Raw genomic sequence first — 23,370 nt, forward strand, 5'->3', positions numbered from 1 at the left:
CAAATGCAGTTTAGCTTTACTTGGAAAGCTCTTTTCAGTCTTCTTTATCCAGTATTACAGCCAGAAAGAAAAAATTCTGTTTCCTTGCCATCGTTTTATTCCAAACCTGTATAACGTTGTTCTGTGGAACTCAACAGAAGTTTAGCAGAATGTCTTTTTCTGTTTTTCTCTATTCAGTGAAAATGAATGAAGGTCGATGTTATTGAGCTCCAAAAATGACAAAACAGCATCATAAAAAGGACTTTTGCACTACACTACACTACACAGACTGAAATTCAAGTGGTCATTCGTTAATAATCTCCCCCTCAGGTGTAGCTTTCAAAAGTCATTTGCACTTTTGCATATTCACTCATGGGTTTTTATTTTAATTCACTTTAAACGTAGAGTGCACTATATTTAAATATTTATGAATGCCAAAGATTTTTTGCAACTCTTGGAGGGCAAAATTTTCAACTAATATTATTTAAAGTGATTAAATATGAATATGCTCTGATTTTTAGAGCTTCACTTTCATTGTATATTGAAAAGAGAAGTGTAAACCTTCTTCAAAGTGTCTCTTTGTATGTTTTAAGAAAGTTAGTTAATTTTTGAGTAAACTATCCCCAAACTGAAAGACATCTTTAGCGTGACCCACCCGTCTTTCTGCTGATAGCAAACTCATTGTGCTTAAGGAGAAGTTAGAGAAGTTTATAATTACCTAAAGAGCAGCCTGTTTAATTGAGCATTTATGGACGATGGTACTCAGGATCAGCTGAGTAATTAAGGATTAGTGGGGCTCAGTGCCGGTGGCTGAGGGGCACACACATGCTACGCAGGGGCCCCTGAGGGAAGGGCCCCTCTTATGACGCTGTCGGCCCTACTGCAGGTCCCGTCACCACAAATGTCTTTCACTTCCTCTGTGAGGTCACAAATCTTAATTAAACAGCTGCCTCTCATGTGCAACAAGCAGATAAGGATGAAGAACTTCCCTGTTCTGTTTTTCCATTCAGAACTGCTTGACTGGGTCTCCTCTGTTTGATGTGGAGTTTCTAACTCAGCCTGTTTTCTTCTCTCTTCTTTTCACTTGTTTTGGGCGTTCTACTTTCTTTATCATCTCTTGCTCTCGTTCACCCTCTCGGGTTTTAATCTTTCTGTATTCATCTTCTCCATCACTCCTCCTACAATCCCATGCTGTTGCTGGACATGTCTTCATTCATCCTTCACATACATTTCTTTCTCTGTACATGTTCCTTTCCTCATTGCCTTTATTCATTTGTTTTCGTTTCTTTTTCATTATTTATTTTGTTCTTTTTTCTTTAAAATTAAATCCCTTTTTTGTTCTTCCCCTCATTTGTTCTTTATTTGTTTTTGGCTTTTTTCCATTATTTTTTGCTATTTTTTTTATTATTTGTTTGTATTCTGTATTTCTTTCATATGTTATATTTTTGTATTTTTTCCAAAATGTACTTCTATATATATTTTATTTATTTTATTATATTTAATTTTCTTTGTTCATTATTTCATTCTTTACATTGTTTAAAAAATTGTTTTTCTGTTTACAATCTCTTATTTATTAATTTGCTCTTTTCTTTCACGTTATTGCGGGTTTCCTTTTTACATTTTTTTAATTCTATTTATTACATTAATATTTTGTATTTTTATTTTTCAAATATTTCACTTTTTTGTATTTTATTTTTTTATTTAATTTATTCTAATGTTCAATTTCTGGTTTATTTTATGTTTTCTTTGTACTTAATTCTTTTCTTCTTTCATTTGTTTTTCATTCAATCTTTCATTTATTTATTCTTTCATTCTTTCATCTTTCTGTGTTGCTTTCTCTTTTGTTCCTTTTCTCTCTCTGTCTCTCGTGGGGTGGTTTTATGTTTGGGCGGAGCTACAGGTAGCGTGTCAGAGCGCGGTCAGTCAGGAGCAGGTGGAGGGCATGCTGAGTGAGAACGATGCTCTCAGGACAAATCTAGCGGCCCTAGAACAGGTACCTGACCTTGATACAGCATCACGACCTTCATCAACCCCAGTTCCTGCATCATCTTCATTCAATGACCATGTCTGGTCTAACACACATTCTCTTTGTGCCATTAACTGTTAAAATACACATGTACTAATGCCACTTTCATCAGCTTTAAAGCTATTGCCTGTGTACAAATCACTTTCAGTTCACACCAATTAGTTTGATGCCATATTTTCTTTTAATTATTTTAAAAAGTGTCAGTATTTAAATGACAATTCATGGAGGTTCATTTAGATGCATTTTTTGCTTTGAAAACTTGTTTGTCTGTTTTAATTTTCTAGTCACAAAGACAGTATGACTAGTGTCTTATGGAAGTATGGCGTTGTGATAACTTAAAACAAAACCTCAGTACAGTCATATATACAGTGGGTACAGAAAGTATTCAGACCCCCTTAAATTTTTCACTCTTTGTTATATTGCAGCCATTTAAGTTCATTTTTTTCCTCATTAATGTACACACAGCACCCCATATTGACAGAAAAAACACAGAATCGTTGACATTTTTGCAGATTTATTAAAAAAAGAAAAACTGAAATATCACATGGTCCTAAGTGTTCAGACCCTTTGCTCAGTATTTAGTAGAAGCACCCTTTTGATCTAATACAGCCATGAGTCTTTTTGGGAAAGATGCAACAAGTTTTTCACACCTGGATTTGGGGATCCTCTGCCATTCCTCCTTGCAGATCCTCTCCAGTTCTGTCAGGTTGGATGGTAAACGTTGGTGGACAGTCATTTTTAGGTCTCTCCAGAGATGCTCAATTGGGTTTAAGTCAGGGCTCTGGCTGGGCCATTCAAGAACAGTCATGGAGTTGTTGTGAAGCCACTCCTTCGTTATTTTAGCTGTGTGCCCAGTCTGAGGTCCTGAGCACTTTGGAGAAGGTTTTCATCCAGGATATCCCTGTACTTGGCCGCATTCATCTTTCCCTCGATTGCAACCAGTCGTCCTGTCCCTGCAGCTGAAAAACACCCCCACAGCATGATGCTGCCACCACCATGCTTCACTGTAGGGACTGTATTGGACAGGTGATGATTAGTGCTTGGTTTTCTCAACACATACCGCTTAGAATTAAGGCCAAAAAGTTCTATCTTGGTCTCATCAGACCAGAGAATCTTATTTCTCACCATCTTGGAGTCCTTTAGGTGTTTTTTAGCAAACTCCATGCAGGCTTTAATGTGGAGGGCTGGAGTGATGGTTGACTTTCTACAACTTTCTCCCATCTCCCAACTGCATCTCTGGAGCTCAGCCACAGTGATCTTTGGGTTCTTCTTTACCTCTCTCACCAAGGCTCTTCTCCCCCGATAGCTCAGTTTGGCCGGACGGCCAGCTCTAGGAAGGGTTCTGGTCGTCCCAAACGTCTTCCATTTAAGGATTATGGAGGCCACTGTGCTCTTAGGAACCTTAAGTGCAGCAGAATTTTTTTTTTGTAACCTTGGCCAGATCTGTGCCTTGCCACAATTCTGTCTCTGAGCTCTTCAGGCAGTTCCTTTGACCTCATGATTCTCATTTGCTCTGACATGCACTGTGAGCTGTAAGCTTTATATCGGTCCATTTCAGAAGAAATGGACAGCACCTGAGTTAAATATATGAGTGTCACAGCAAAGGGTCTGAATACTTAGGACCATGTGATATTTCAGTTTTTCTTTTTTAATAAATCTGCAAAAATGTCAACAATTTTGTGTTTTTCTGTCAATATGGGGTGCTGTGTGTACATTAATGAGGAAAAAAATTAACTTAAATGATTTTAGCAAATGGCTGCAATATAACAAAGAGTGAAAAATTTAAGGGGGGTCTGAATACTTTCCATACCCACTGTATAAATTCCTTTATTACCAGTGCTGAGTAGATTACTTACAAATTGTAGTCCATTACCGAATACAAATTACATGATGAAAACCGTAGTAGGGACTTGCCTGAAGTCAATACATGGATATTGACTTTAAAACGAATAATGAATTCCACCAAATAATAGGTAAAATACTCGTTCACTCCTTGTGTTTGCTAGATAACAGGTAAGCCAGAAGATAGCATAGCAAGATATTATACATAAACATTATTATACATAAATCCCTACGCAATAATGAGTGTGAGGTGAATGTAAACTATATGAATGAAATGAGCAGAGTGCAATTGCGAATACACACTCTGTCATCACATTGTCTTCACTGTGCGTCTCTCAGAATAATCAGAGCTTTGACGAGTAATATCAGCTAAAATACTACATCATACACATTTTCTACTATTTGATATGTCTATTTTAAATGTTTTTTACTATATGAAACATGAATGAGTGTAAACTTTATCAAATAATGTCCCCTGAGACGGACCGGCATGCATTCTTTATAACTGATTCAGATATGCATAGTAAAAGTTGTTTTAGCAATTTTCAAGTACTGAATATTTTTTTTTTCCCAACTTCCATGTTCTCTATTCAGCTATTTTATATAGAGTCCTCTTATTTGAGGTTGTGGATGGTTGTCCTGACATAACTCTATACACAAAGTTTTTCTGGAAATAATAAAAAAAAAGTTTTTTTTTTTACTTTTATTTAACATTTAGTATTGTAAGATATTTAAAAAATGTTATAATTATAATAAAAAATAATTTTATTTTATAAGCCATACAAGGAATATTTGTTAAATGGAAACTATGAAGGCAATAGAATTACATTACATTACGGGCTTCTTATGTAATTCACAATTTTCCATTAAAGCCCCACCCACTTCCAGGTTTATCATAATACAGATACAAATATTTTTGAAATTGTTACAGATACAGATATTGGCTCCACTGCGCATCCCTAGTTAGTAACGTAATTTCTTACATTACACATTTTAGGTAATGATATCGGACTACTTTTTGATTACTTTGACTTTACTATTAGCCTTAACTTGTTTATCACTTAGATTTGAATAGAATAAACTTGTACTATATTGATATAAAAATACAAAGAGAAAAAAAAAGATTGTTGAAAATTTGTCGTCAACAAAATGAAGTGCATTAAACATTAAATTATGTCAGGGTTTCCCAAATGGGTTTTTGAAGGAAGTGCTGGGGGTTCGTAAGTTTATGAAAGGTGATAATTAATTACACCATAAAAATGTAAAATTTTCAAATAAAAACAATCAAAATAAAACACAAAAAGTGTTATATTATATAAATATTTTGTTTGTTATGCTGTGTGGCCTCTGACTTGTCTGTAAAGTCTGGAAGACTTTCTGAACATACGCAAGCAATAGGCTGTTTTAGAAAGGACAATTTATAAAGACAAAAAGAAGAATTAATGAGAATCAATAAACTATGAATATTTTACTGCCATTTTGTGGATATTAAGTGACCATTTAATCAATAAAAATGTAACTGTTGTCTTTTAAAAAGTATATAATTTTTGCAATCTGATTACATAATCCAGATTACAAGTAATCATTTACTACCCAGCACTGGTTATTACTGTATGATTAAACTCATAATGCTTATTTATTTTATCCGAAGTGATTTACAATGTATTTAAGGTATATTTGCATTTCTATGTGCACTCCCTGGGAATCAAACCCATTACCCATTGTGAGCAATAACTAAATATTAATATTTAAATAAATATGAATAATTTAATTGGTACTCCAAGGCTGCATATAAGGTTAATTTGGCAGGACTTCCACTGCACTTTAACCCTGGTTGAGGTTTTGAAAACTTTTCCATATTTAATATATTTATTTCTATGTATGTAGTACTTGTGCTAGCCTAGATATTTTGTTTATATATGTTCACACATACATGCGTATGCTGCATCATGCATGAAGGTTTATATTTGGCTTAAAAGCGCTCATGGGTACACTTATATTGATATTGGTTTCTGCATTGTGCTGCATTGTGCTGTATTGCATTTTCTCAGCTTTTCTCTGGTGTTAAGCTCTTTCCACTGTTCTGTTGGCATTTTTTCCTCTTATACACTGAATTCAAACTGAAAAAGACTTAATTTAGTTGCTCTGGGTTCTTTGAGCATCTGATACTCAGTGTGTGTTTTTCACAGATCCAAACAGTGAAGACTCAGGAACTGAATTTGTTGAGAGAGCAAAATCTGGCTCTCAACGCAGAGCTTCAGCAGAGACGTACAGAACAGGAGAGTTTCCTGGCACAGAGAGATGATCTCAACTCACAGCTACAGGTATTTTGGTACCCGTTCACTTTTTAAACAACATAGAAAGGCATTTGCAACAATTAAACATTGTATGTCTGAGTGTTATGTTATTGGATTGGATAGGAATCATATTAGGCTTTAATATTATTTTTCCCTGCCTACAGCAGAAAAGTCCAATCCTTTAGGAGATTGAGAAAGTCAGTTTTGACGAAAAATAATGTTAAAAAAATATTTTTTAATGGCAAAATTACTTTAGTTCTTTTATTACTGCAGCAATTACATATTTTAATATAGTTAAATGTAAAATATCTCTATTTGTATTCAGATTATACATAATGATTTGACTTCTTCTTGATGATCAGGAGTCAAACCGAGCGAATAGTCGACTACTGGAGCAGCTCACTGAACTTGGTCTGGAGAAGGACAAGCTACAGCAGGAGTTAGAAGAGGCTAGAAAGGTGACGATACACACAAACCCTCTTTTCTACCTTCTGATCTTTTCACAATTCAGTCAATTCCCACTGCAGCAGGTGAAAGTAGTTTAACGTTTGGTGCACTCACTATCTCTGTCGTCATTTAAGCTTCTTTAGTGAGTCAGTTCGCTCTGCTCGTTTTTCCATCAGTTAATACTCTGATCTTTTGACCATCATAATGACTTTATTAATTTAAAAAACGCTATCGGATTTAGACACAAATGGGCTCTGGAAGGTTCACCTCTTTTTTGTGTACTTTTTTTCCCCCTCTAAAATATGTAATGTTAGTCAAGGTTTCTTGCACCAGATCCAGGACCAGTGTGTGGTGATTGGTCACACCCCTTACCATAACTGCAAGTTTCAAAACGCTACTAACACAACTCAACTAGGCCACATCACCTTTTTTTTCCTGCTTATGCCTTGAGCGGGAACTTTGCAGACCATTCTCATGCTCAAACAGCAACATTGCACACTAAAGAAAGTAGAAAATGTAAAAAAAGCATAATAGGTCCTCTTTAAAGACAAGCCTGTATATAGCATTCTTTATATAATGTAATGAACAGATTTCAATCTAAATACCCATTATCTAAATACCAGTTGTTGAAGAAGATGATGCCTTTATGTTTTATGAAAAGTCTTATGCTTCAAGAAAAATTCATGCTTCAAAAAAAAAAAAAAAGATTGAATCTTGATAATGACTGGAACTTTGAAAATGCCACATTTTATTTAAAACTAAATTCCTGACTGTTCTGTCAGACTGCAGATAAGCGTAAGGCCATGCTGGATGAACTGGCCATTGAGATGGCGCAGGAGAAATCTCGGCACAAAGAGGAACTCAGCAACGTGCGTTTGCAGCATGAGAAGGAGGTGCTGAGCATCAGGGCTCGCTACGAGAAGGAGCTCCGCGGCCTCCACGAGGAGAAGAACCGCACGGAAGAGGAGATTCGCTCACAGCTAAGAGATGAGAAAGTAAGGAACATTTCTGGGCCAGTAACTGAAAGTGTGTAGGTTGAGACATGAACTTTCAATAAAGCACTTAACCTCAGTTTGCTTCAGGTGGATTGTGTCTGTACAAAGTGTACTTTGGGCAAAAACGATCTGCTAAATTTCCTTTCACAATGGTATTTCTTTTATTTTTTGAGGCTCATACCAAAGAGCTGGAGGGTCTTCAGCCATATGTAGAGGAGCTGAAAGCTCAGGTTCAGTCCATGGAGGGGACGAAGGGCTGGTTTGAACGCAGACTCAAGGAAGCCGAGGTACTGTGGGTTTACAGCCATCTCTCACTGCAGAGCAATGCCAGAGATGGAAACTGTCTTTTGTTGTTTACATCTGGGTACATCAGTATCATTCTGACCACATGATGTCAGTGTTGTTTTTGTCGTTAACGTGTTATAGACTTTAATATGCCAAATGGTTAAAAAGAAGAGCATTTTTAGTGGATTTGTTTTTATATTTAAAAAAAAAAAACAAAAGGTTGCATTTATCTTAAAACTGTCACACTTGGATGTGTGGTTGATTTATATTTGATGCTGGTGTCATTTGTGTGTTGTGAGCAGGAGACCATGGAAAAGAACAAACTGGACCATGCAGAAGAGATCCAGCGGGTACAGAAAGATCACACAGTCCAGCTGGAGGTAAACTTTTGGATGCGTGTGTGTGATGATAAAAACACATTTGGTGTTCGATAACACTTAATGGAATACAGTCGGCTAAAGCAGATGAAGTAATAAGCGGTAAAGCTATATTTAGCACATTTTGTCTTTATGACACATTTGTTGTCTTCATGCATATTCAAGTCTCAAGCACTCACATTAGAAGGCTTTATTCTGTCATGTCTCATTGAGTTGATGGGTGCTTGCTTGACATAGAATTTTACTTAATGAGCTTAAAAGACTATCAAATGCATGAAATGCGTTTATCATCCGTAGGTGCTCAAAAGTTAAGCATTTCAGAATGAGGTCATTGAAACTCAAGTTCAAATCCCATCTAATTACTTTTGTTTTCTGTAAAGTAGTAGGAGTCCATTTAAATTGCATTTAATTTATTATTCTACTGAACTTAACCACCAATAAAAGTCCCTATGGCCAGTCCATCTCTGACGTGACTTGATTTTATCCATCTTTATTTGAGTGGATCGTATAAAGTTGGATATGATCTTAACATTTAATATCATTCTACCATGCTATCCTTGGTTATGTTAGCACAATAGAAAATTTATTTCAGAAGCAGAGGAAGTTGTTTTGATGAAAGATTTTGAGAGCAAAATTTATTTTCTTTAGAATTTTTCTTTTCTGCTGACATAACCAAGGCAGAAAATGTAAAAAAAAAATTTTTAAATTGTTTTTTAGAAAATATATTTTTTAAGAAATATAGATATTAGTCGGTAGTTTTCCAACAACATAAAGGGGTCACCTTTGCAATTTTAAAGGAACATCTAAATATATAATCAGGTAAGTAAGTAGTACATGGATCCAAATCACATGAAACGACACCTTTATCTCTTCAATGTCCATCTGACTTTGAAAATAAATATATATATATATATATATATATATATATATATATATATATATATATATATATATATATATATATATATATATATATATATATATATATATATATTAATAAAGTCACACCTAAATCAGTTTTTAAAAACAGGCATTTTTAAATTAAATTAAATTAAATTAAATTTAATTAAATTAAATTAAATTAAATTTAATTAAATTTAATTAAATTTAATTAAATTTAATTAAATTTAATTACATTTAATTAAATTTAATTAAATTTAATTAAATTTAATTAAATTAAATTAAATTAAATTAAATTAAATATTATTGAAAAATAAAAATATAGTAAGTAAAACATACACAGGTTTTTAAGCACCTTTTATTGTTTAACTATTTTGCCATAAAAGTTTAGCTTTCATGGAAGCTGGCATGGAGAACAAATAAGCATAACCAAAGCCATGTGGGCATGGAAAAAAATTATATTATTATATAGTCACACACAATAAGACCAGAATATGCATTAAACAAGTAAATAAGGTTTATTTTCTCCAGAAATTTTATCCATTGTGCATTTTAAATGATTGAAGGAACATTTTCCTGCCCTTTTTAGGCTAAAGCTGCAGAGGTGGAGGCAGTTAAACAGCAAGTGAAGGAGATGGAGAAAGAGAGAGAAGATCTCAATGACACAATCGGAAAACTCAAACAGGTGTGTGAACAGAATGGATTCTTTTTTCTGGCAGTCTCCTAGTGGCTCTGCTGGAGCGTTAGTTCTTCAACGTGATGAGAACCATGTGTTTTTAAGATGCTAAATAAGGCATGACTCAGATGGAGGATATTATGGGGGTGTGATTGCTGGAGCTCAGCAGTAATTTCAAATGTGACTCAAGAACGATGCGTGACTCAACAGTAGGATGAGATTGTTCTTTGTGTGAGCATCTGGTGCCAGCAGCTCCTGGGGGATGTTTAGTTTTCAGAGCTGAAAAATGGGTGTTTCCTGGTCTCATCTTAATATTTTTAGGATGATTTATTAGGACTTTCCTTTGTTCTGATGTTACTTGTTTCATGGTTATTATATAACTAAGACTAATTTACTAAAATTAAGATTTAAAGCATCATACACTAATGTTCAAAAGTTTGGGGTCAGTAAGTTTAAAAAAGTGAAGACACAATGTTGCAAAAGATTTCCAGTCCATTTAAATAAATGCTGTTCTTTTGAATTTTCTATTATTAATCGAAGAATCCTGACAACAATTATTTCCACAGAAATATTAATATAATAAGAAGAAACATTTCATGAGCACCAAATCATCATATTAGAATGAATTCTGAAGAATCATGTGACACTGAAGACTGGAGTAATGATGCTGAAAATTCAGCTTTGCATCACAGTTTCACAATATTACTGTTTTACTGAATATTTGATCAAATAAATGCAGACTTGGTGAGCATATGAGACTTCATTAAAAAACATTAACCTCATAACATTGTTTCTGAAGTTCTTCTGTAATTGAATTTTAGAATTTCTGTAAATGAAGTTCCTCTGTAAATGAATGGTGTGCTCTCTTTTATTGTCTAAAATAAAGAAAATGAAAGACTAAACTGTAACTCACTGAACTATTTCAAACTAAACTGAAAAGTTATTTGAAAATAGTCATTTGAAAATAGTTTTAAAATATATACTTATTTGCTGAACTATAATAACCTCTGTGTGTGTATTTCAGGAGATTAAAGACACGGTGGATGGACAGAGAATCCTGGAGAAAAAAGGTAGTTCAGCGGTAAGTAGGCAATCCAGCCAGAAAAAAAAGAGATGAGTCAGGGCTTTCCCTCTCTCCATTTCCCAGAAAGTGAATTAAAATAGTCCCAGGCGATGGGCAGGACACCTCTCTGCCCTACAGACCTGAAACCAGACCTCCCATTGATGAAGGTCGATCAGCTTTCATTAACGCTGTAGCCGTTTCATCAATAGAATCTCGTTTGACGGTTCATCGATTGCCTGTGTGTGCCTGTGTGTGTTTCCAGCTCCAGAATCAGTCCATACTTTTAGCTCAAAGTTTTGGTAATAGTTTTTCTATGGCATTGTTTATTATTTATATATTCACACTGTTTATTAGGTTACAAATGCAGTCCCTCTGGGAAGTTCCTTCCTGCTTGAAGTGATTTTGGATGAAAACGGATGAAATTTCATATATAGCTTCTCCTCTTTTGGGTTTTTTTCTTCTGGCAAAAACAAAAAAAGCTTTTGTAGTAAAATGCTACTAGCTACTGCAGCAAAATTGATGTACAGGATGTTTCACTGATGTGAAATTGTCTATATAGATATATATTGGTTTGCTATTTTATTATATATTGCAGTGATATTCATAGATTTTCAAGTGTGGCTTAAGTGTCCAAATACTTCTGGAGCCACTGTATTTACTGGATTCTTAAATGTCTACAAAGCTAAATGTCTGTCTGCTGTCAAAATAATGCCTGTCATGTTATGTCTGCAGCTGAAAGACTTGAAGAGGCAGCTCCATCTGGAAAGAAAGAGAGCGGATAAACTCCAGGAGCGGCTGCAGGAGATCTTAACCAACACTAAGACTCGGACAGGTAAACACTTTTTCTCTTTCCCTTAAGATTTTGAGACATATCTCCTTTATCACCATATAAAGCAGTTGTAAATGCAGGGAATAAAGCTTTTTAGAGTGGTCGACCACCCTCTCAGTTGATTTAAACTGCCATGGCCTCAGCAGTCGCTGTTTCATCACACATAGGGGACATGAATGAAAAATTAAAGCAGGTAAGTAAATATGCGGCACTGTGCATAAATAAGGCAGCAGCTGAAGACGGCTCCACCCCTGCTGCAAATCGCTACAAATGAGACAAACCCAAAGCCTGTTCTTACCACCTGAAGTGAATTATAAGGAGCCTGTCTGCTTTGCTTTTGCATACGGTTCCTGTGGGATGTTGAGCAGTTCACTTTCCTGCATCGGCTCATTGGCTATAAATAGTTTTTTCCAAGAAGGAAAATTGCATTAATGTAGTTTTTCTTTCACATTACAGTGGTGTTATTGCATATCATGGAGATTTTTGGCTCCATTCTGGTATGTAACACTCACTTTTCACAATCTGATAAATTTCTCAAGAATAACATTCTCTCAGCCCATTTCTTTTCTTTTCACCAATATAGGAGTAAAATGGGTTTTTAATAAAGTTTTTGTTGACTTTAGCTGACTGTTTTATAATATTAAGTTAAGTGAAGTCAATTTTGTTTGTATAGCACTTTTTACAGTACATAGAGTATTGACTATGTTCACATGTGCACCAGTAATGTGATCATTTCCAATAATAAGAGTATGGATTTAATTGCAGTAAGGACACAAGTAAACCTCGTCACTCCCATTTATGCACAGTCTTCATTATCCTGATTATTCACTTCATTATTCTGATTATTGCCATGACCTCTTTATTCACATACCCTAACGCACAACACATTTTTTTTTGATTCATTGACACCCTAAAATGTCTTCATTTCAATGTTTTTCAACCATCAATATACTGCATTATATTCATGTGACTCAACGTTGTTGTCATGAACTCAGCACCCTAAAAATGTAATGATGTTTATCACTATATTTACAAATCTGTGCATGACAGCGTCATCCATGTATACAGCGTCTAAAACTTAACTTTTTGCCACACCTGCCAATGGCTGTGTGAAAATTTACTGGCCATAAATACTTTTTACCAGTCATGTAATATTCACAAAAACGGGCAGTTAACACACCAAAATTTTACATACCAGTGGAAATTCACAATTCTACATTCCAATTGCGATACCACAGCTAAAACTCCTAACTTATCTAATATGAATTTAAATCATTGTTAAAGACATGTAAACAGTCAGTAATAAAATAAGAATAAAAAATAAAATTACAATAAAAGAGAGATACAAATAAAATAATTAGTGCTTTTCAGGTATGTCTAACAGTAGTTTTCAAGTACAGAAATTTAATAAGTAATCAAATGTAAAATAAGAGCAGTGAGCTAATGCAAGGACCAAATATACTGACACACATGTGTTTTCTTTCTCAGCTGTTTATATTCACCTAAGACATAACTTACTATATTATGAGGATACTCACCAATTCGGGTGTTTGCGCACAGAAAACGTCCCACACAGCACACGAGTAACAAATTGAGTTCCCTTTTGCGTCATCTTGCGGTTGAATATTTAAAATTGGCAAGGCTTAAACTTTCATGATGATGCAGCACTGGTCCATCAACTTTACCGAGCGGCATTCACGTTTATGTTCTCACAACATTGCATTGTTAGAATTCATAAAGCAAACAACTGGTGATTGACACTGTTTCTTATATTTGCCATCATTGATTTCATTTTAGGCGGTTCCTGTACATCACAAGCACACGCACACTTTGGACAGAGTAGAGGAAATTTAAGCTTTACATGCCTGTTTATTGCAATTTAAAATCTGCATAAGCCGCATATTGTACTACAATTATGTAAAATTTAATTGCAGTATTGCCTAAATCTCATTATATTAACATTATGAGGGTGCATGTAAACAAATTGTTGTTGACGTCACAGAAAACATCTTTATTATGTAGCCTTGAGAACATTTTTTTTTTTTTTACGAACTGCGTATAAAAAAAATTTTTTTTTACTATGATTTTAACAGGACATGAACGCAAGGCGTAATACCTTATCCGTGTTGTTTATGATCAAATTTTTACATTAGGACCACATAATCGGCAGCTCAAAATTCCAATGCTCAAACGCTGAATCAAAATCAATACAGTGTGCCAACTTAATAGAAAATTTTCGGAGTACATTTGTTCGTTTGTTTTTTAAAAACTTTAACTCCTGTGGGGACGGACCCCACACACAACAAGGCAGGAGAGGCGAGTGCTGTAAATATTTGATGGAGCCCCTCTAAAAATGTGCTACAGATCCATGCATATGTGCACTTGCTCTCTGTAGATTGTTGGCAGTGCCAGGGCACTCCTCTTTTGAGCCATTTATAATTTAAAGTACACTAAATGTTTAATGGTTGCGGTACAGAAAGTTTAGAATCAGACATTTTAAAGTAGGGAGCTTTATCTTTGTCAAATGTCCAAGAGGGTCTGAAAGTCCACACACACATTCTCAAAGAGAGTTTCGACATGTTTTTTGGTTCACTGTCCCAATCTGTGAGGGGGAAAAGGTGGTAACAACTTGGCACTGTACATACAGATTTCATTGTTGTCTTCTATTTATAATTTTCTTTCTTTAAATGAAGTATTTATAGCTCTGTTACAATACCTACTGAGCTTGCTGCCTGGATAGTCTACCTTCTAAGGGTAGCATCCCAACTGAAAGGTCAACTCAAAAGAAATTCAACTCACAATTGATTCCAATAGAGGTAGACTTAGCATTTTGCTAACAATCTCATACTTTGAAAACATAGCACACAAATAATGAATAAAATAGTCAGTTTTAAAGTATACTATTTATTGATATTTTTGGTATTTAATGTTATAAAAGTAGATTTATTTATATTTTCTTGCATTCCCCCCGCCCCCCCCTAACACACCTATGATTTCTTAAAATACTGTCTTGGTAGGCAGCTCACTAGTTTTTGGAACATAGCTTATATATACAGTTCTGTTCAAAAATTTGGGGATTGATAAGATTTTTTTTAAATGTTTTAAAAGAAGCTTCTTTTGCTCACCAATGCTGCATTTAGTTGATAAAAAATACAGCACAAACAGTAATATTGTGACATATTGTGAGAAATGAAACAATCAGTTTTTTATTTCTATGTATTTATAAAAATGTCATTTATTCCTGATGCAAAGCTGAATTTTCAGCATCATCATTAGTCTTCAGTGTCACATGATCCTTCAACTTTAATTCTAATGTGCTCATTTCTTCTTAACAATGTTGAAAATGGTTAAGTGGTTAAGTGCTACATAATATTTTTATGGAAACTACCTTTTTTTCGGTATTCTTTGAGTTGGAAGTTCAAAAGTACAGTATTTATTTGAAATAGAAATCTTTTGTAACATTATAAATGTCTTTACTCTCACTTTTGATCAGTTTAATTTGTCCTGAATTTTGCTGAATAAATGTATTAAGTTATAATTGCTGACCCCATGCTTTTGAACAATAGTGCTTCCATACATTCTGTAATTAAATGTTACATGAAACAGATGACGTCTAACTTTTGTGAATTGTTTACCTTGTAGATTCTCTGTCCGTGAGTGCAGGTATTAATGGATGGCATTCTGCTAAATAGCCTGTATGTTAGCATGCTTTTCTCTAGTCTAGAATACTCACTCAGTAGTTTTTCACTTACTATCTGTTGATTGTAAAAGTAATTTGTGCTGATATTGCTGCTAACTGATAATTGCCTTGCAAATAGCTAGTTGTTGATCATAATAGCAGTTACCTTATCTGGAAACCGCTATTTAATAGTAACTAGGGCTGTGTGGTATATCGATATATTTTCAAACAAGATATAGAATGAGACAATACCATTATATCGCTTCTGAAAAATAACCAAGGAAATAGAGTGAACTGCTGCAGGAAATGTGCATAATCAAACTGTCCTAAACATGAGATATTCTTTATATTAAGTGCTTCAAAATAACTCATTAACATATACTTTAAAGGGACTTGCCCACCTGTCAGATACTTGTGCTGTTTAATGCATTTGAGACCAGTTTCCTTCAGTTCATCTGTACATGTTATAAATTAATTGAGTTAGGAAAGACCGATATGAACATTTTGGCCAATAGTGATAACTGATGATTCTTTATATTCGAAAGGCGATAACCAATATATTGACAGATAAATCTAAATCCAAATTTTTATATAATTTTTGAGATCCTGATTACAAAAACAAAAGTTTCACCATTAAAAGCCATGTCCCAAGCACACAATTATAATGTTCTTATTATAATTTTATGTAGCCTATATGACTTGCTCTGTACATGTTGCACTTAACTGTATTTTCCTTTTTGAAGTGACTCCAATCATATTTCAAGCAATTCAAAACCATCATTGTGAACAATGTGCTTCTGTAGTGTCTCAGCTGAAGGAAATAATCAATTATTTATCAGCTTTTAATATATTGGACTGATAACGCTAACATTAAAAATGAACATATATCGATCGATACCGATATGGTGGCTAAATCGTGCATCCCTACACTGAGTGTTTCTATTTTGCATAGTCTTGTCCTAATAGTAAGCGAGTATGCCTAAACATACCGAGTTAAGTTATATAAGTTATATATAATATCTAGCTAACCTGCAGCGCTTAGTGATTTATGTCCTTATAATATTCCTAATATTACTCTTTTTGCATCATGTTTGAATTTGCAGGTCTGGAGGAGCTGGTATTGTCTGAGATCAGTTCCCCGAGCCGTACGCAGCAGACGGGTGACAGCAGTAGCATTTCCTCCTTCAGCTACAGAGAGATCATGAAAGATGGCGCATCAGCTCCCAGCACCAATAAGGTAGAGCCACCCACTGGAGGCCAACGACCCTTGCTAATACTTTCACCACAGTTGATGCTTCCTTTTCTCCAGCTCCCAGGAGTTTTTCCGTCCATTGCATTTCTGTCCTCCCGAAGCTATTAATAAACACCAGAACCCGTGTAGATTCCATAAATATACCGTGCCTGTGAATAAACAGGGGAGAAAAGAATGGTTGTCGTGACATGCTAGACTATCTTGAGGGACGTAAGTGTGGTTTAGTGAAGAAAAACAGAAGCTTTGAGGTACATTTGACTAATTATTGCTGTTTGCCAAGTCTAGGAATTTGAACAAACCCCTAAAACTAAGTTTTAAACTTTGTGCAACAGACATTAATGATGCTTCATTCATAAATCATCTAGATGATTTTTAAATGCAACATGTCAAGACTCTTGTTTTAGGCCATCAATTTGTAACATAATGCATATCAGTCTTGTCTGAGATGTGTTTAAGAAGAATTGTCATCTTCCTTTTGTAAGGGAAGATAATTTTTTAAGCCAGAGGGAAAATGAGACTCATGGGATGAAAATAGTACACACAGGGGACGGCGAGAGTCTCCAGGACGAGCCGACCTTCATTTGTTTGGATCGTTTCCAGCTCCTTGAAATGCCCTGAAACAAACTAAGGGACAGAATAAAACCACCACATGATCGAGTCTGGTGGAATTCCTTCCTGTGACTTTCATGTGATGCCGAATGGCACAGTGTTAAGTTACAGACAAAAACAAAAAAACAAAAAAAAAAACCCTGAAGTTAGAGATAACTCACCCAAAAATGAAAATTCTGTCATAATTTTGTTCCAAACCTGTTCAGTGTTATTTTAATATATTTTTTATATATAATTATTAGGGGTGACCCCGAATAGTCAACGATTCGAATCTTCGATAGGAGGAGCCTGATTCGACTACCAATCTCACAGTCGAATTGTCGCAGAGGTGTTATGAGATGAGATATGGGGACGCTCAATATCTGATTTTACATAGACATACTGGTTCTTTCCCAATAGGTTAATATACAGCCCATTATGTTAATACTATAAATAAAAATGTGAAAAGAAATAAGCTTTTAATAAATATTTTTAATGTGCATGAGTAAATCCAACCTGTGCCCAACAGATTAGCATCTTCAACAGTGTCTGGGATAAAGTGTACAATTAGATGCACTTTGAAATGGTAAAAGATGGTCAAAAAACGTATGATGCAAGTTGTGCCAACAGCTCATGTCCTAGAACTCAACAAGCGCTTCTGCCGGCCAACGAGCTGACTATAGCGCGCTATTTGAAAAGACTCAAACAGACACAGGCAGATCGCGTGAAAGACTGGATTTTTGTCTCTCAATCAGGTAGGGTAGCTACAGGTGATTTCAAACTATTTCAGCCGGATGTAATATGATTTTTGGATGTTGTGAATGTTTAGCTAAAAAGACTGCCACTCCAGTTTAGCGTTTATTGTCTCTGCAGTTAAAAAGACAAGTTGACAATTCTGGCTATACTTTCGTTGTTTTAATAATTTCTTTAGTTTTAATTTATTTATTGATCACTCTGGGTTATTTAATTTAACTATTTGTGGCTTGTGTTTTGAATATATGTTCCCTGCACTTCAGGCATTTTGCATTTTGACTCGATCATATTTCATTTTTTTAATTAGACTATTTTCATATATTAGAACGGTATATTCTGTTCTAATTCAATTCTGTAAATGTTTGTTTTGTGCATCAATGTTGCGCTGTAGATTAGTTAAAGCAATTTAGTTAAAGATTTAGCCGATGTATTTTGATTTGCCGACATATGAAATTTAGCCTATATCTATCTGTGTGGCCTTTCTGCAGTTATATATATTAAGGTTTATTGATCCAAAATGTTTTTATTCATTTTCTTCTATATCTTTGAGAGTGTTTGGTACATCGTGGCTGTGAATGTTTATCCACATTGCCTTTCATTTGTTTAAAAAAGATAAAATCATTGTCAGTTTCGTCTATCACTTGACAGGCAGTTTGGTCGGTTTATTAGAAAGATGTTTCTCTGTGCTGTGTGTGAAATAAAATAAAAGTTGTCTAAAGCTGCAGGTAGGCTATAGCCAGGCCTTACTTCATTTTCCGTGTCCAGCTCCATCTCGTGCACAGTTCAGCGCGCAAACCTTTCAAAGTCCGCGAGCACTATCTAGTGGACCCCCCCCATCAGTTTAGGTTTGAAACCTTTCATATAAACAATTTTTTTAGTTATAAAGCTGTTGAGATCAATCATTAAAAAACTTTCGTTCAGCAACTTGAATGTCAGGGTGGCACAACTGCAAACATGGCTCTATTATTATGAATTGACAAGGTAATATCAGTACACATGATAATGCATCATGCATCATCAGCCCAACTGATCCTTGTAGTAGAGTAAAAAGGTTTGTAGATCTCCCTCAAACACTTGTAAAAGCTTTCTTTGTCAATGAACCTTGTATGGACAACAACAGTTGAAACATTCTTAAAACATGGTCTTTTCAGCATATCTGTAAGTAATGCAGATGTTTCAGTAAAGTTTTGTTTCTCTTTCCAAAGTCCAACACCAGCAGCCCTCAGTCCCAGCGACCTGCTGACCTTTCAGATGACGAGGTCAGTGAGCTCTTCCAGAGACTTGCCGAGGTCCAGCAGGAGAAGTGGATGCTGGAGGAGAAGGTATGATGTTTTAACCAATCATTGCAGTCTCATGTTACTAGGAAAAGTTTACCTCGCATGGAACAGCCCAGGTTTGCAGTGTTGCACCAAGCCTACACTCGGACACAGTTCTTCTGTGTGCTCCACGGGGGGCTGTAAGTGCTGAATTGTGTCTTTGGATCATGAAATATGCATGCAGGTATTGATGTTTTCACATTTTAATCGATCAGTCTTGGTTAGTAACTATTGGAATGGAAATATGTAGCTAGGGTTTTGACAAGTTACATCACTCTTTCTGCTTTAAAGAGAGACTGGAAGCTCAAACATGTCAGTGGAAGTCCTATTAAACACATTATTTCATAAATCTTCTGGATTTCACAATATGCCTTTTATAGGATGTTTTATTTTTTACTGAAGAAAATTGTTTGCACAACTGGTCAGACAAATAAAAATTATGCTAATACATGGATTGTTTAAGTGATTTAAGTACATGTTGTATTTTATATTGATAAATCAGTTTGATGCATTTGTTTTAATGCATGTTTGATATTTTTAATTAATATTAAATTAATTATATAAAATTATTTATTATTTTAAATTAAAATAATTATAAATATTTATTCATATAATTAATAATTTATTTCAAACATTAAAATGCATTACCGTTTTGACTTAAAAAAAAAAAAAAAAAATCTTTTATCCAGCAAAGATGCGTTAAATTGATCATGTGACAGTAAATGCATTTACATTGTTACAAAAAAATATATATATTTCAAATAAATCCTTTTTTTTTTTTACTTTCTATTTATCAAAACGGTTCAATTGTAATAATATTTCCCAATATTTTTGCTGTGTTTCTAATCAATTAAATGCAGTCTTGGTTAGCATAAGAAACTTCTTTCAAAAGAATTAAAAAATCTGACTGACCCCAAACTTTTCAACCATAGTGTTTAATGTTTGGTTTGAATTTGGGACAAATAATATTGTAAACTGCTATATTGTTAAAATAATATGCTTTTTCAATTGTGAAATTAATTGATACTTAAACTGACTAAAAGGATTAAATATCACATGATAATGACTAAATTTAAAAAGCATTTTCTAAATCTAAATCCAAAACTGTATGAAAATGAACCCTAGCTGGCATTGATCAATGTGTCCACACCTGTGTGTTTTCGTATCAGGTTTATCTCTTACTTTTGTGTGGTTGTGGCACCTGGCAGTTTATTGCAGATCTTATCTTTGTGCTCTCTGTTCAGGTGAAACACTTGGAGGTCAGCTGTGCCTCAATGGCTGATGACATCTGTAAAAAGAGTGCCATTATTGAGACATACGTCATGGACAGCCGTAGAGGTAAGCGGCTTTGTCATTGTTCACAGTCTCAGACTTGCTTGTTTTCTGAAAGCACATAATCTGAATGTTTACAGATGAGGTCAGGTGATAGCTGATACCGATTGTGCTTTTATTCTAAGGAAAACTGTTAGCTGAAGAGTATCAAACATTTGGTTGTCACTATGTTGTATCTGCACGGATAAAGACCTTATGCTATCAACTGAATAGGACAGGTCTATTAAAAATAAAACACTATTTAGACTGATACAGAGAAATGGCATAATTTTCTTTATTGTATGTTTTTGTTATATTTTTATATCTGCACTCGTACTTGCATAATCTCCGGCTAAATGTTTTATTAGTTCTCTTTGTAACACTGCTATTTCGGTGCCATTGTATAGTTCTCAGGTATTCTTGAAAAAGCACTTTGCAGCTGAAAATAATCACAGCCAATAAATGTCTTTTTGTAAGGGGCCGTATGATCGCAGAAGTGTTTTATTCCTGTGACAGTTTTGATGGATTGGAATTCAACAATCCCTTGTTATCATCTGTCTGTATATACTTTGTTAAATTAACATAAACATTGACTCAAAGATCAGATCGAGTCCCTTTCTTTCTGGTTGCAGTAGTTTTTGCTTTGCTGATTTATAAAATCATTTGCTGGGGTTCATTTGTATTCATGATTAATCAATAGTTAATTGTGTTCTTGTAATTGAATGTGACGGTGCTAAATGTAAGTAAGGTGAGGATGCATCTATTCAGAAGTTCTGTACTGGAGTATAGTTCACTACAAAAGTACCTTTATTCAGTAGATCTATCAACAACATTTAAGATCTATCAACAACATTTGTAGCGTAAGTTTGATCACCACAGACAGTAACTTCCTGTCAAGTTTGCCTGATTTTAACATTGCTTTATTAGTGGTAAATGCCACCAGTATTGTTGTAGTATTATTTATATACTTTTACTGTATTTATTAATATTTTAAATTAGCTTTTATTTTTATAGTTTTAGTTTTATTAATTTATGTGCTTTTATCATTTTTATTAAGTATGTATGTAATGTGTGTGTATACTTTGAACATTTCATTTATTCATTAATTCAGTTTATTCACTATACTTTAAAAAATGGTAATAAAATATGACAAGATCTCAGAGTTAAACTGTGTCAGAAAAAAATAATCTTAATAATGTTAGATTACACTTAAGCAAATCATGGTCAGTTTTTATCAGTTTTACTGGTAATCCACTGTATGAAGAATTTTTGGGTGTATATATATATATGTATATATGTATATGTATATGTTAAATTATATATATTTAGTAGGGTTAGTACTTCAACATAAATGTAAATGAAAATTTAACTAATATAACTAAAATAAGGTTTTTCATCTAATATAATTTAGATTTTATTTCAGCTTTCGGTTAACACAATTTTTTCATAGTTTTAGTTAACAAAAACACAAAGTGTCACATCTCTTTTTAAAAAGGATGGTTGTACCAGTTCTCTCTTTCTCTGCGTTTTTATACAACTGAGGATCAGTTAAAAGTAAAATCTGTGGTCTTCATTATTCATTATTATATCATTATTATGCTACAAATGCTGTCAGTAGCTTTGAACTTGTATTGAACCCTGAATGTTCCATTAAAGGGGACCTATTATGCCCCATTTTACAAGATGTAAAATAAGTCTCTGATGTCCTCACAGTGTGTATGTGAAGTTGTAGCTCAAAATACCTCACAGATAATTTTTTTTATAGCATGTTAAAATTGCCACTTTTAGTGGTTGAGCAAAAACGAGCCGTTTCAGTGTGGTTCCTTTAAATGCAAAGGTATCACACATAGCAAAGTACACAGAAACACTCGTTACAACTTACAGTAAACAAATATATAAAGACCTTATGCCTTTCGGGTGGTGCTTAATAAACTGGTAAACTTTATACCTGTAAATAAACTCCGATGAACTGTAATAAAGTGCTCTCACCTTCATTACTGCTGTATCCAGTATCACTCTGGAGACTTTAAACTGGATCACAAACAATTTTTACTTGTATATTCTTGAGTAGCATATTTTTAGCACAGTTTCTGTTTTGTTTTGTCCCTTTGTATTGATATTCGTTCACAAAGCAGTCTGGTGTGAAATGATTCACGCAAACATAAACGAATTTCGGCAGAACTGAGGGAGCATTTGGAAAACCAAGTTAATCCACCTCGTCTTCAGCGGCTCAGATTTAGGGAGTAAATGGAGAGAGCTATGTGGATTAATCCGTCCAGCTACAGAACACCTAAAACGCTTGGGAGACATTCTCGTCAGTGCAGCATTGGCGGACTGTACAACTGGCTGTGAATGCACTCAGGGAGGGTCTATGTTCAAACATCAGTGTCTGTCAACATTCGTGGGCGGGGCCTGTGGCTTTTGTGACGTCACATTGCCAGGGATCTGGAAACGGCTTGTTCTGACACACTGTTTAAGAATTAATGGGATTTAAAAAAAAAAGGAGTGGGTGGATTTTTATCACTATAGGGTGGTTGCGTCCACACACTGCCAACACACATTTATGTCTAAACACCATGCAAAAGTGAATTTTGCATAATAGCTCCCCTTTAAATTTGTCATCATATATAGTAGATATATTTGCCTAGAAAGTTGTCTATAAACTCTAACTCTTTCTATGAACTCTCTAGCACCTTGTGAAATTCAAGTAACAGTCACTTTTTCAGTGGACTGAACAAAATCCTGACACATCATG

At 34.5% G+C, this 23,370-nt stretch overlaps 1 protein-coding gene across 4 annotated transcripts in view; it reads left to right on the forward strand.

The window, feature by feature from the left end:
* gripap1 (GRIP1 associated protein 1) overlaps positions 1-23,370 on the forward strand; it is a 59,229-nt gene that overhangs the window by 15,398 nt on the left and 20,461 nt on the right. For 3 of the 4 annotated variants that reach the window (XM_067394463.1, XM_067394462.1, XM_067394460.1), the window contains exons 15-26: positions 1,880-1,972; positions 6,037-6,171; positions 6,507-6,602; positions 7,374-7,586; positions 7,760-7,873; positions 8,174-8,251; positions 9,738-9,833; positions 10,849-10,905; positions 11,620-11,719; positions 16,499-16,632; positions 19,194-19,310; positions 20,549-20,642. In XM_067394463.1, coding sequence (XP_067250564.1) covers positions 1,880-1,972; positions 6,037-6,171; positions 6,507-6,602; positions 7,374-7,586; positions 7,760-7,873; positions 8,174-8,251; positions 9,738-9,833; positions 10,849-10,905; positions 11,620-11,719; positions 16,499-16,632; positions 19,194-19,310; positions 20,549-20,642 — 1,327 coding nt within the window. The remainder of the gene's footprint in view (positions 1-1,879; positions 1,973-6,036; positions 6,172-6,506; positions 6,603-7,373; positions 7,587-7,759; positions 7,874-8,173; positions 8,252-9,737; positions 9,834-10,848; positions 10,906-11,619; positions 11,720-16,498; positions 16,633-19,193; positions 19,311-20,548; positions 20,643-23,370) is intronic. The other variant, XM_067394464.1, reaches the window with a different exon arrangement.

The sequence above is a fragment of the Chanodichthys erythropterus genome, chromosome 9 (genome assembly GCF_024489055.1).
Source record: "Chanodichthys erythropterus isolate Z2021 chromosome 9, ASM2448905v1, whole genome shotgun sequence".
NCBI lineage: Eukaryota > Metazoa > Chordata > Actinopteri > Cypriniformes > Xenocyprididae > Chanodichthys > Chanodichthys erythropterus.